The 15,155-nt window shown below is 43.9% G+C and overlaps 1 protein-coding gene across 1 annotated transcript in view; it reads right to left on the bottom strand.

Annotated features, from left to right (window-relative positions):
- GALNT8 (polypeptide N-acetylgalactosaminyltransferase 8) overlaps positions 1-15,155 on the bottom strand; it is a 62,718-nt gene that overhangs the window by 13,706 nt on the left and 33,857 nt on the right. The window contains exons 4-6 of the mRNA XM_074983656.1: positions 10,043-10,226; positions 4,173-4,370; positions 1,679-1,793 (exon numbers count right to left, since the gene is read on the bottom strand). Coding sequence (XP_074839757.1) covers positions 1,679-1,793; positions 4,173-4,370; positions 10,043-10,226 — 497 coding nt within the window. The remainder of the gene's footprint in view (positions 1-1,678; positions 1,794-4,172; positions 4,371-10,042; positions 10,227-15,155) is intronic.

Genomic DNA, 15,155 nt, shown 5'->3' with positions numbered 1-15,155 from the left:
ACTCCCCACCCTCTGTCCTTAGCCCCCCACCCTCTGCCCTGACCCCCCATCTCCCAGCCTTATGCTCTGATTCCTGCAGCTCTACACACGCACGTGTGCACACACACACACACACACACTAACAACCTGTCCACAAGGACCTGAGCAACTTCAGGTACATCTGCTGGTTCAGTAATATTTCACATGGCAGATGGGTTTCTGTCTTGTTTCAGCTTCCAAGCCTGTCAAATTTACACTGGTTATCTTTGCTTACATATGTTATTAGGGGACATAGAATGATATAACCTTAGCAATGTTCTTTATGATTTTATTGTGGCAGTAAAGACACCAGAGTAAATACACTTTATGTGAAATTCATCCCTTACTTGTCATTGTTTTTGGTGGGTTTTTTTTTTGTGATCCTCCTGATATGCATTGTCCTCTCCACCAAACTTCTTCCCACCATTCAGCCATCACCTGTCCTCCACATTTCTTTGTGCATGTTTTTTGCTGTCTCCTCTATAACTGTACTAAAACCTACAATAATATTGTCCAGCCTGAATGCTACAGCCATATTTGATGAATTAGGAAACTGTGTTACAATAAATAACCCAGTGCAAACTCAGACCTTGCCAGTGAGTTCAGAAAATAGGAAAGGTGGACTTGTGAACTTCATGGCCATTGCACTGATGCTTCCCACTTTTGAGACTAAAACATGAACTGTTAATCTAGTTCTGCTGTGAGAATAACAACATGGGTGGCAGGTAGCACAGGCCAGGGAAGGCAAGGCCTTTCCAAACTGCTTCACCTGCTGCCACCCACACTTCACTGGAGAGCACCAGTAGCCCTTCCCCAGCCTGCCGCTGTGGGTGGCAGAGGCTGGGGAAAATAGCTGGGGGGAGCGGGGCTGAAGCCACACTGCCCACTGGTTCCCCAGAGCTCCAGGGAAGGGGAGTCTGCAACCACACCCCAAAGCTCCAGGGCCACACTATCCTGGGCTGGGGGCCAGTGGTCCCATTGTATGCGTGTCTGAAGGGGTAGGGGAAGAGAAGAGACCTCGGGCAGAACGAGTTGGACTGTGGGGCTTGCCTCCCCAAGCTGTGGGGTCACCACAGCCCATGGGTAGCAAGTACCCATTACATTAACTTCCTTTTTCAGGCATCAAAACAAGGACATCTTGCCTGCGTTCAAATGGCTCCTAACGTATCTACATGGCAAATTACTTTGTGACAAGTCAGGGTGTGGCTTTATCATGCACCAGCTTGCCATGCCACAACACCCCATGTGGACACAGCTATACTACAATGACAGTCACGGCATGTGGCTTGACTACTTGAAAACATAACATGCCAAGCTACACACCCCAAGTTCCAACAGTCCCTAGCAGTACCTGTGTGGGATGGTGTACCACAGCAAGCTCTAGATTCACAACCTGCCTTCCTGCACAGTAAACGGCTATGCAGACAAGGCCCCAGCATGTCAGGTGCTGAAGCCTTTATAATGTCCGCCCATGTGTGTCACAATAATAGTTACTAGATACTCAGGGCTTTTGAAAATCAGCCCATTTCATTTGCATACCCCAATGAAAAACTGAGCACAACTGTCAATCTTGAACACATGAAAATCTGGCCCCGAGTTCTTTTGAAAACCTGATCCCCCATTGGTGCTGCTTATTTGATAAGAGAAGAATTAAACGTACCCGCAGGCCAAGCTCCACATTTTCTCCTCCGTATATATGCATTCCGCCATCCAGAACCCCAATCTCACCCAGAAACACTCTGTGGGCTGCAAGTATCCCCATAATAGATGGGCTCCTGGGAAAGAGAAATAACTGTGAAGTAAACAGGAAGAGGAATAAACAATCATTTGAAATTTAACTACATTCTTCTGCATTTCCTATTCAATGTCAGACTATTGGTTCAATTCTTGTTTTGTTTGTGATAGTTTGGGGATCCTTAATAATAGCTTTTTTAGCTAGATTGGGTTTCTTCCCATCTCTTTTTTACCACCACTTCCCTATATTTACAGTGGACATTTCTATAATGCGTAGAATGCAAAGTTCTGCCCATCCTTGTAGATATAGGTATTTACCTATTAACAAAGGGTCTGAGTGTCTAATTGATTTACTCAGGGTGAGGTTATGTTAGCAGCACACATAGGCAGCATGCCTTAATACGATGTCAAATATAGATGGTAAATGCCCCGTAACAGTTTATTTGTACTGCCTACTTTGTACATAATGCCTTTCATCTGCAAAATGCAGTACTTTAGGAAGGGAATGTTCACAGCACCACAAGTAAGATAGGAGTGAAGGACATGGAAGATATCTCCTCTATCATGAATGCTCTATGTCTGTGATTGTTGTAATACTGTTTGCTTCCTGGCTATAAGGTGCTAAATTTCAGCAAAGGCCCAGGTGAAAGTTCCTCAGCAAATGCCAAGGGTTATTAACTGTGGTGTTACTTCAAAGCCTCCCAGTTAGACATATAGCTTGTTTTGACCAACTATAAGAGACATAAAAGGACTGTGGAGAAGTAGACTGAACCCTAGCCCAGAAATGGGGTGTTTGGACAAGCTAGGGCTACCCCAGGTATAGATAAAACTGGTATTCATTAGACTGTTGTGTCAAAACCCTTTTCATGTTATGTTAGGGTCCTGCTGCTAAGATGAAACTTTAAAAAAGGTTGTTTCAGCTTCTACTCAGACTAGGCACAGCTTCCAAAGGGAAGTATTGTAAGTCTTGGACCCAGTTGGGCCTGCTGAGGAGTCAGTGGGTCTGAAGAGGCCTGTTTGGTTGTCCTGTCAGGATGGGAGAATTGTAAGATTCCACCACAAGGAGGTGAAGGCAGAGGGCCTCTTATTTGGAGAGGTTGCACTCAGGCAGACAGAGTAGGTCTACACTGCACTTAAACCTGTGGCTGACCTGTACTGGCTGGCCCATGCCAGCTGACTCATGCTAACGGCTTGAGAAAGGGCTTGTTTAATTGTGTGTAGATATTCAGGTTGGGGCTGTACTCCAGGCTCTAAAACCTGATGAGGTGAGAGGGAACCAGAGCTCAGACTGCTGTCCAAGCCATAATGTCTGCACACTGTAACTAAATTGCCCCTTAGCCTAAGTCCAAGTCTGCTGGAATGGGCCAGCCAGACACATCTAACACAAGTGTAGACATATGCTTAGAGCAGGGGTGAGCAAAGTGGGGGGTCAGGCCCACTGGGGGGGCATGAAATTTCAAAAGGGGGGTGTAGCATGATTGGCTGCTAGGTCTCAGGTTCATCCATCTCATTAAAAATGTTGAAATATGTTACTCTTTTATGACCATTTATTCACGTTTATATACCTATTAATGAAGTTTTTACATTCTACAGACCTATTTTCTTACATGTGTCAAATGGGTTTTTTTCATATGAACATAACTGAAATTTCCATTGATTTGGATTACATTAGACAGGTTCGGGGGCCCTGCTAATTGCAGGGATGAAAAGTGAGGCCTGACATAAAAGGTTTCCTCACCCCTGCCTTAGAGAATTGTTAGATATATAGCTAACTCTCAGCTCTGACAGTAGGTTAATATTACCCATTTATATAGAGAGGGTAATTTGGATAGACAGATTAAATGCTTTGCCCAAGATTGTAGGGGGAGAAATGTTGGGACCAGAATTAGAATGCAGGACAGCATGGATTCCAGTCGTCTACACAGACCACCTGGGATAACACGAGATCTCTAATGTTAGAAGAGCACACAGCTTTCGGATCCAAACCAATAGTTTCAACTCTCCTGAATTTGCAGATATTTCACTCATACTGTGAAATAGTAACGGAGAGAAAGCCGTGCTAGTCTATATACTATCAAAACAAAGAAGCAGTCCAGTAGCACTTTAAGGACTAACAAAATAATTTATTAGGTGATGAGCTTTCATGGGACAGACCCACTTCTTCAGACCATACCCATACCAGAACAGACTACATACATACTACAGTGTGTTCTGGTATGGCTATGATCTGAAGAAGTGGGTCTGTCCCATGAAAGCTCATCACCTAATAAATTATTTTGTTAGTCTTTAAAGTGCTACTGGACTGCTTCTTTGTTTTCATACCTGTGAGAAAGACCTATCTTGTTAGTTGTAAAGGTGAGCCTGGAAACAGGTCAGATATCTGAGGTGTTTCTTCCCTCAAAAATAGCATTCAGACCTACCGGACTGGAGCTGTTTCGTCCTTGAGATCGTACCATTCTTTAGGTAATGGTTCATAGAGGCACCAGAGTGCCCAGTCAAATCCATCTGCAGCCACAGAATACTCAAGAAGCTTAAAGTCATCAAAGTGAATATTGTCAAATACTGGTGATATGATAACAGTACGATCCTCCTTGATTCGAGACAGAATAGGCTCAGCCCTAAGATGAATGAACAAATACATTTATTTCACCTTGCAGTGAGTATAGACTTACTGAACTATCTTACACATCTGAGTGCTGACAAGTACAGCCCAGTTCTTCAAACGGGGATCAAAGAGATTATTGAAACCCTGGCTCCTGTCTCAGCATTACCAAGCAATGGCAGGTTGTATGACCAACTTCATCTCTGACAGCCATAGGCTTTCTCCCAGGCCATCTCAATACTACATGCATGTGACCATTGCTAATTGCACTAGCCATAATCATCTCTCCATTACCTTGCCTGTCCCTCATACCCCTCTGTTATCTCTTGCCATAGATTTATATTGTAAACTCTTGAGATCAAGGGACTTCTTTTCATTGTATGTGCACAGCACCTAGCATAAAGGGGCCCTGATCCTTGATTGGGGCCACTAATTGCTATTGCAATAAAAACTACAACAAAGAGGCACTGTCCCTTATTCTACTATCTGTGATGAACAAAGCCATCTTGATCTCGAGAAGTTTGCCTGGGCGCTGACCCCATACATATTCCCAGACTCAAGCATCTACTTTATAAAAGTACTGGAGGCTCAGGACCAGAGAGTGAGTATGGAATGTGATGAGTTCTGTGCTGCTAACAACTTCCACCTTTGGGGTGGGGAGTATATTATAAACAAAGGCAGGATGATTATGATAGAAAAGGCTTGTCATTAAATTAAGAATAATTAGATGACAGTGAAAGCTTTTCCAGGTACTCTCCTTAAGAGATAGAAAACAGTGGAGAGAGGTGAGCAGTCATGTGCCGTACGGGTATGTACCTGGACCACTCCTGTTCACCCTACTTATAAATGGTCTGCATATAGGGGTTAACAGTGAGTTAGCAAAGTTTCCAAATGATGACTACCCTGAGTCATTCTGCAAATCTAAAACACACAGCAAAAAGTTACAAAGGGATCTCACAAAACAGGGTGACTTGGCAACAAAATGGTAGATGACTTACAATGTTAAATGAAAGCATTTCAAGTGGCCAAATATAATCCCACATAGATACAAAATGATGACAAATTAGCTGTTACCCATCAAGAAAGAGATCTTGGAGTCATATTCTAGAGTACTCCAATATATAAGAATAGTTCTCACTGTGCCTGTGCCATGCTGAATTCATTCTCCAGTTTCAGAAGATTTAAAAATTATCTCCAGTCACCAATGGGACAGACAGTAACATAAATGTGTAGTTCATAACAAATCAATCATAATTAAAATACTAACGGTAGCAGTGACAGACATTCAATAACCAGAAAACAAAAGTGTATAAATATATGTATAGGTTCAATGGGGACAGGGGAGCAAAGCCCATGGGTAAATGGAGAACATGGAGACCTGGGAGATGGGTTGGAAACAAGAGGGAGCATGGGCTATAATGGCAGAGTAAAAGGAGGGTCAGGGCAAAACTGGGAGGCAAGATCAAATCAATATCTTAGATGCCTATATACAAATGTCACATATCACAGAGGTAGCTGTGTTAGTTTGTATCTTCAAGAACAACAAGAAGTCCTGTGGCACCTTATAGACTAACGGATATTAAATGCAAGAAGTATGCATAATAAGCAGGAAGAACTGTAAGTGCTAATAAATAAATGCAACTATGACATCATTGTCATCACAGAAACTTGGTGGGATAATACACATGATTGGAACATTGGGGTACAGCTGACTTAGGAAGGATAGATGGGGAAAAGAGAGGAGGTGTTACCTTATATATTAAAAATGTACACACTTGGACTGAGGTGGAGATGGACTTAGGAAACAGATGTGTTGAGAGTCTCTGGGTTAGGCTAAAAGGAGTAAAAAACAAGGGTGATGTCCTGCTAGGAGTCTACTACTGGCCACCTACTCAGGCGGAAGAGGTGGGTGAGGCTATTTTTCAAACAACTAACAAAATCATCATGGGCCTAGGATTTGGTGGTGATGGGGGACTTCAACTATCTAGATATATGATGGGAAACTAACACAGCAGAGAACAGACTATCCAATAAGTTCTTGGACTTCATTGGAGACAACTTTTTATTTCAGAAGGTTGAAAAAGCTACCGAGGGGAAGCTGTTCTAGATTTGATTTTAACAAATAGGGAGAAACTGACTGCGAATTTGAAAGTGAAAGGCAGCTTGGGCGAAAGTGATCATGAAATCATCAAGTTCACAATTCTAAGGAAGGGTAGAAGGGAGAACAGCAAAATAGAGACAATGGATTTCAGGAAGGTGGATTTTGGTAAACTCAGAGCTGGTAGGTAAGGTCCCAGGGGAAGCAGGCCTGAGGAGAGAAACAACTGAGGAGATTAGGCAGTTTTTCAAAGGGACATTATTAAGGGCCCAAAAGCAAGCTATTCCACTGTGTAGGAAAGATAGAAAACATGGCAAAAGACTGCCTTGGCTTGACCAGGAGATCTTGCATGATCTCAAAATAAAAAAGGAATCATAGAAAAAATGGAAACTAGGACAAATTACAAAGGATGAATACGGGCAAACAACACAGGAATGCAGGGGCAAGATTAGAAAGGCAAAAGCACAAAATGAGCTCAAACTAGCTACAGGCATAAAGGGAAACAAGAAGACTTTTTATAAATACACTAGAAGCAAGAGGAAGACCAAGGACAGGGTAGGCCCCTTGCTCAGTGAGGTGGGAGAAACCATAACAGGGAACTTGGAAATGGCAGAGATGCTTAATGACTTCTTTGTTTCGGGCTTCACCAAGAAGTCTGAAGAAGGAACGCCTAACATAGTGAATGCTAGTGGGAAAGGGGTAGGTTTAGAAGATAAAATAAAAAAAGAACAAGTTAAAAATCACTTAGAAAAGTTAGATGTCTGTAAGTCACCAGGCCCTGATGAAATGCATCCTAGAATACTCACGGAGCTAATAGAGGAAGTATCTGAGTCTTTAGCTATCATCTTTGGAAAATCATGGGAGATAGGAGAGATTCTGGAAGACTGGAAAAGGGTAAATATAGTGCCCACCTATAAAAAGGGGAATAAGAACAATGCAGGAAACTACAGACCAGTCAGTTTAACTTCTGTGCCAGGAAAGATAATGGAACAAGTAAACAAGGAAATCATCTGCAAACACTTGGAAGGTGGTAAGGTGATAGGGAACAGCCAGCATAGATTTGTAAAGAATAAATCATGTCAAAACAATCTGATAACTTTCTATGATAGGATAACAAGCCTTGTGGAAAAGGGAGAAGTCGTGGATGTGGTACACCTAGACTTTAGTAAGGCATTTGATATGGTCTTGCATGATATTCTTATCAATAAACTAGGCTAATACAACTTAGATGGGGCTACTCTAAGGTGGGTGCAAAACTGGCTGGATAACCATACTCAGAGAGTAGTTATTAATGGTTCTCAATCCTGCTGGAAAGGTATAACAAGTGAGGTTCCACAGGGGTCTGTTTTGGGACCAGTTTTGTTCAATATCTTCATCAATGCTTTAAATATTGGCAAAAAAGTATGCTTATTAAGTTTCCAGAAGATACCAAGCTGGGAGGAGTTGCAACTTCTTTGGAGGATAGAGTCATAATTCAAAATGATTTGGAATAATTAGACAAATTGTCTGAGGTAAAAAGGATGAAGTTTAATAAATACAAATGCGAAGTGCTCCACTCAACTGTCTAGGAAAGACTATGGAAGAAAGGGATCTAGGGGTCATAGTGGACCACAAGCTAAATATGAGTCAACAGCGTGATGTTGTTGCAAAAAAAGCAAACATGATTCTGGGATGCATTAACAAGTGTGTTGTGAGCAAGACATGAGAAGACATTCTTCAGCTCTACTCTGCACTGGTTAGGCCTCATTTGGAGTATTGTGTCCAGTTCTGGGCACCGCAGTTCAAGAAAGATGTAGAGAAATTGGAGAGGGTCCAGAAAAGAGCAACAAGAATGATCAAAGGTCTAGAAAATATGACCTATGAAGAAAGGCTGAAAGAACTGGGTTTGTTTAGTTTGGAAAAAAGAAGATTGAGGCAGGATATGATAGCGGTTTTCAGGTATCTAAAAGAGTGTCATAAGGAGGAGGGAGAAAACTTGTTCTTCTTGGCCTCTGAGGACAGAATAAGAAGCAATGGGCTTAAACTCCACCAAGGGAGGTTTAGGTTGGACATTAGGAAAACGTTCCGAACTGTCAAGGTGGTTAAACACTGGAATAAATTGCCAAGGGAGGTTGTGGAATCTCCATCACTGGAGATACTTGAGAACAGGTTAGATAAATGTCTATCAGGGATGGTCTAGACAGTAATTGGTCCTGCCATGAGGGCAGGCAGCTAGACTCGATCACCTCTCGAGGTCCCTTCCAGTCCTTGTGTTCTATGATTCCATGATTCTGTGCTGAAAATGCCTCCCCTCAAAACTGACAAAGTGCCCCCCTCCCAACAAAAACACCTTCAAAAGTACCCAGGGGCAAAAACAAAAGTCAGTGTTTATGGTATGTTAGGATATGAGATGCAACACAGTTTCAGAGATGAAATGCTGCCTGCCCAGGAAGTGAGGCAATGTAGGGGGAGTGGCCGAGGACCGAACTTGACAAACCAGGGTAAAGGTACATTAGAGACAGTTGGTGCAGAAAGGGAGGGTAAAAACAGGTGGAACCTTTCTAGTCTGGCACCATTGGGACTGGTGCTGAATCAGATAATTTGCTGGACCACAGGAGGTCAATATCGTCTAGTAGTATTACCAACACTTCCACTGCTTACTGGGCTCTTAGGAGATATTTAGGAAAAACTGGATCTAAATAACAGCACAGAACAGTGTGAGCCAAGACTGGTGGCTGTAAACAGCCTTTATAAGACCACAGGAAACTTGGCTACACCCATGATAATTCAACATTTGCCTAACTAAAATCATGCTGGATGACTGAAGTTGCCAGTCTGTAGAGTGCCGGATAGGTTCAATCTATGCACTAAGATAAAATAGATTGTAAGCGCCTGCTAACTGGGACCTTGTCTCGGTTATCTTTGTAATGAGCCGTGCAGTCATTAATTCATAATAATAAGCAACGCTAAATAGACAGACACACATTAGTTTGGTTAAAATCCTATTTAAAAGTTGCTCTTTAGAGGTACCCAAACTGGACTAGATCAGGACTTTGGCATTGAAAGAAAACAATCTGTATAAGTTCTGATTGGATGTCCTGTTATATGCACAGCAACAAGGGAGATAACCAGCCCACAAACAATGTTCCCTATCATTTTTTCCATCCGTGTGCAGAATATTTTTGTTATGTGCACTGAAGTGTGTGTGGATGTGCACCACCAGTGCAAACACATGCTGCTGGCTATGGGTCCTGTGGGTGCTCTGCTAATCAGCTGGGCAGCATTTGAATCTCTTCTGGGTGGCCGCTCAAACGCTCAGCTTACAGAGAACACTGTCCACAAATTCAGGTACAAAGACTCTGGGAGCTGCCTATCTGCTCTTTTCTAAACAACCTATTCTGGAATTTGACCAGCATCACTAATGTGAACATGCCAGTTCTTTTTCAAACCAGTGTGTCTGGTCTCCAATCAAAAGTAAACATCCGGCTGTTTGCCTCTACTTACCATATGGAACAGAATGGCATTCGTGGGTGAGGCAGAAGAAAATCCATGCATCTCAGATCTACAGCCAGAGTCCTCCCTCCCAGAAAAGAATTCCTTCATGAGCTTACCATCCGATATTCACTTCAATATGGGCATCCAAGATGGCAACAACATCGGCAGTGGACGCTTCCCAACCTGAAATCCGAGCTTGTGTCAGGCCTTCTCTTTTTTGATGCCTCACAATTTTTAGCAATCCGGAATGCTTTGCATTGTATTTTTTGAGCTGTTCATCCAAATGTCCTTTTAGATCCTCTAAAAATAGTATGGCACATTTCAGGGGGTTTTAAATAAAAATTAATGGAAATAATTGATTTTGGGAAACAGAAAAGCCCAAATAAATAGCATCTTGTTCATCTCCTCCCATCCCCAACATCAATACAGATTTCTTTCTTCAACCATAATCATTAGAAACACTCTGAAGAATTCCTTAGGAAATAACCCTTCCATAAGATAACAGTTCATCCAGCACTTAGTGGACCTGATTTTCAAACCGAACTCCTCTTGTATGGGCGACAATTTTGTGCCCAAACTTAACTGGAGCCACAACAATTATGGGCACATATACCAGCCAGTATACCTCTAACAACTGGAGCACAGCCAAGAAGCGGGCAATTAGATGTCTAACTGATAGAAGTTGTAGCAACAGTTCACCACTCCTTACAGATTATACCAACAGGAAAATGTTAAGCACACATATATGTAATATGAATAGGCAGGTGCTCTCCTGGTTCACGGGGTCACTATTTCCTTCTCCACAGGCAGAAACAAACAGGATCTACCTAGAGATAGGGAGACCAGATATCCTGTTTTTAAAGGGACAGTCCCATATTTAAGCCCTCCTGCAGGTGTCCCAACTTTTTTCTTAAAAATGGGCAAATTGTCCAGTATTTTCTGTCTCTCCCCTCCCATCAGTGCTGCTGGGTCATACTGCTGGGTGGATCCTTCCTCAACGGCTGCCCACCCACCAATGGTGAGCGGTGGGTGTCCAGTGACTGATAATGGGACAGGTGTGCAAAGGTGGAGATCGGGCAAACTTGCAGGATGTGAGGCCAGATGTTCCCCCTGCTGGTCTATCAACACAGTCCCTGCTGTGTTCCTCCTCTTGGCCAGCCCATCTTCCTCACCTCCTGCCCCACTTCCACTTGCTGCAGTGGTTGGTGAGTGCAGGCAAGTGGTGGCTGCTTACTTGTCACCTCTGCTGCCCATACATCAGCCTTTACTTGCTCCCCTGCCAGCGTCCTGCCACTCCTCCATATTCCCCTTCCTGTCCCCAACAGCCTGTGTCCTACTCCCCACACTGTGCAGAGAACCAGCCCCCAGTCAGATCGTTCAGCTCACCAACAATCTGGCTGGCAGGCTCCTTCATTACCCCCACCCCCAGCGTCCCCCAATGGCAGGCAGCCATGAAAAACTCAAGACCCTCTATCTTTGGGCACTGGCCAGGAGGAGCCAAATCCTGCATACGCCAAAGCCCTGCACAGCACTGTTAAGGGGAAGCTTCTCCGCCCCTCAGCTAAGTTCTGCTTGGGTGGGGAGGAAATGACTGCAAAGTTTTGCTGTGGGGCAGAGAAGCATCTCTGTGTCAGGTCCCCAACCCTGCAGTCTCCACAGCAGCCCTCCAGACAGGGGCTCAGTACCCTCTTCACACACTGCCCCAGCCTACTTCCTGCCCCCAGGCAGTGTGGGTCTCCTCTGTCTCCAAGGCACCTTCCCCTGCTGAGCCACCTCAGGCTGGATTGGCTGAAGCCCCTGCAGCCAGGTTCCCTGGGTCCCAGTGTGCGACATATCCTTGGGGATTAACCCCTTCCAGCCTGCACTGTACCCAGGGACAGGAGATGGCTGAGTTATGTCAGGCGTCACCAGCAGCTTGGAGGTGCCAGCTGCCTTTCTATGGGCAGGAAGGGATAAGCTGCTTCTACACATAGGGGAGCTTGGGAGAGGGGAGGAAAGAGAAGAGATGACCCCTGCAAAGACATGGGCCAAGTCAACCCTACTTCCCACACCCACCCACACCATCTGGAAGCAGCTCTCATGCTTTCCATCCTGCAATGTGCCGAAAGGCTGCTGCTGGCCATGTTCCGGTGTGAACTCTCACAGAAATCTTGGGAACAGGACCATAAGCCTGCGTGCCCACCGCATGTTGCCTCAAGAAAAAAATAGTACCAGCTACCAACAGGGATGAGTCCATCCTGGAGGCCCACCCAGGCAGTGGAAAGCACCAGGCAGGAAGGGCTGGGACAGGTCAGTCAGCCACTCCCACTCCCATCCCCCCCATGAGAGAGGTGTGCTGGAGCATGAGTACCTCCTCTCCCTGTGCAAACACTAAAAATAAAAGGTAATGAAAAAGACTCCAGGTATGCTTTGTTTTCTTTTTAATGAGAACTCAACTTGATGTTAACTTAACATTTGTACTGCATAGTTCTGACTCATTGCTGTTGAACTCAGAATAATTTTACCAGGTGTCCCGTATCCACCATAAGAAACTATGATTACCCTGGAAAAGATCTATGGATAATCCAGTCCATCTCCCTCCCCATTACCGCAGTATAGGATTGCTCCCCACACTAGATTTTCTAATGTTTCGCCCAGTCAATTTTTAAGAGCTATGAGATATCGATTACCTCTCCAGGCTAGGTAAGAGCCTCCTTAAAGTACAGTACTAGGAGGTTTCTCCTGATAATAAGTTTAAATCTTCACATTTTTGGTTACATCTTATAGCCATCTACCAGTATATCATATGGTGTTGGGAACTGTACCTTTAGCTTCAAACACAGGCAATTTGCAGGGTGCAGAGATGGCCCAGAGGCAACTGAGCACTAAATACAGAGGATTTCTTTCAAGCACTCTGAGCTCCGAGCAATACCTGAATGTCACATGGTGCCAGAAACAAATAGAAATTGAAAAAAAAAAATAAAAAAACAGCTGGCTGAAAGATTGAAGCAGTTAAAAGCTCCACCGGAGTTAAAACTCTCTAAGAAAAGGGAAGTCAATCAGAAAGGAATTAAATCACTGTGTATCGGCAAGCAATGAAGGCCTGTGAAAAGGGAGACAGAAAGTAGCCTTATTTCTGACAATAGAAGGTTGAATGCATCAAGTATATCACAACCGTGTTCAATGCAAACAAAGAGGACGAAGTAAGAAGCTGTAGCACAGAAATCTGAGGTGTTCTTCATTCGATGGAAAATGAGACATCGGGAAGAGATGTTTTTAACCTGAAAGAATGTAAAACTATGAAGAGTTTGCAGCTGAACTAAAGTAGAAGAGACATACTGGGAGATCCAAGATTAAGCCTTGCAGAAACTCAGCCACTCTGCACTGGAAAGGGAACGATGGGAAATAATAGTGAGAGAGGCGTCAGACACCAACTGTAGTCTGATGTTTCACCCAACACTTATCCTGAAGGTGTTAATGGAGGACAGATGGACCAATTAACTTATTCGGCTGCAAGATGGAAGAATTAAGGCTGAAAAGAAGACCCTAATTAGGGAAATATCAGTTGTGCAGGAACAGGTGACGGTTCTATAAGCTAGGAAGTTGGCAGGAGAAAAGGCCTTCATGGAAGTAGTCGGCAGTCACTCCCTAGGAGATGGGAGGTATGTTTGGAGTTATAGAGTCAAGTAACCTATAGGTAATCCCTAGAAAATGGAACTGTCAAACCCAGGGAAAGAGGAAAAGCCATAAAGCAAGAAAAAGCTCAGGGGAAAAAGGAGCTAGGTCTGGGATAGAACTGTCCTTGAGTGCTGGCTAGAAGTTGCTGGCCTGAAACCTGGAGCAAATAGCAGGTCTGAGATCCCCTACCAGCCACTGGAGAAGTGATATACATCAAGCAGTGGAGGGCAGAATGCCTCGGACAGTTCACTCTGGAAGAGTTTGATACCACAGAAGGGGAGGACACAAGCAACTTTACTGGAAAGCTAAGCCACGAACACAGAGCATCTTGTCTCTCTCAAAGCCAGGAAGAGAAGGCAGAGTGTACAGCAAGATGCAGAAAGCAGGCATTGGACACAGCATCAACTAATCCTCAGAGCAGCCCAGAGAAGACACCACCTTTGGTGAGCAGACCCCATGATGCACACGAAAAGAAACTTGAGGCAGAAAGGCACATGGTGCTTAAACTCAACGTCTTGCAAAAACAGCACATGGAGCTGCGTGCCCTTTGACAGCCAACACAAGGTGCCAGCACTGCAGTACCTCACACCATGTTGCGACTGCCCGCTTATGGTGCATAGCATGGACAAGGACAACATTGGCAGCACAACTAACTCAGCTGAAATTTTCATAGGAACAATAGAAACCATTGCAAAACAAGACTCTTGGGCTGTCAGCCTGCAGACAAGTGGGACATTTACCTATTGAAGCGGGATACTTTTCACAAGCCACATTGCCAGAAAGCATTACCAGCACTTTAAGAAATCACAGGTAGTGAAAGATGAACAGGTTGAACACAGCTATTTGCAGTGTTGCATGTCTGTCTGTCCCAAAGCGTTGGAGATAAGGGAAATGAGGCAATATCTTTTATTGCCTGCAAATGACCTGCAATACTGAGGAATCCGTTTTATTGAATGTCTGTTCCTTTCAGCTTGTAAAACAAAGGTTCTACAATGGTGAGCCAACTCTCACTAGCAGAATACACAAGTTTTGTGTATGGGTAAATAAACTGGAAAAGATATAGCTTGCAATAATATCAGGAGAAAATAGCACGTTATTGGGTAAGAACATAGCAAACCTTTAGTCCCATTCAGAGGGTGCACTCACTGGAGAGACAGAGACCAAAACAACTGAGGCACAGTTTGGGGATGCCTTTGAGGGATAGGAAAGCTCTCAGCAGAGTACACAATAGAACTGAAAGAGCCCAACCATGCCATAATTCACACCCCTAGTAAATGCCCCACCACCCCAGGGGCAGAAGCTAAGAAAGGAGATGTATGGGCTTGTTGCTCTGAGTCTCATACAGCAAATAGGGCACACTGGAATCTGTACACTCACTGGTCATTGAAGAGAAAATGATGGAATCCTTCACTTACGAACAGACCCAGAATAATTTTAAAAAAATATGTTGAAAGGGAACATTTTCCACGACATATAAAGGGAGAGATTTTTGAAGAGATGGTTGTTTTGCCAAATAGTCTCCGATGCTTAACATGTCAGCAGAATTCTGTCAGGTTTCTTTAGCAATGCAGA

Source organism: Carettochelys insculpta, chromosome 1 (assembly GCF_033958435.1).
Source record: "Carettochelys insculpta isolate YL-2023 chromosome 1, ASM3395843v1, whole genome shotgun sequence".
Classification (NCBI taxonomy): Eukaryota; Metazoa; Chordata; order Testudines; family Carettochelyidae; genus Carettochelys; species Carettochelys insculpta.
This window is presented reverse-complemented; position numbering and strand designations above follow the sequence as displayed.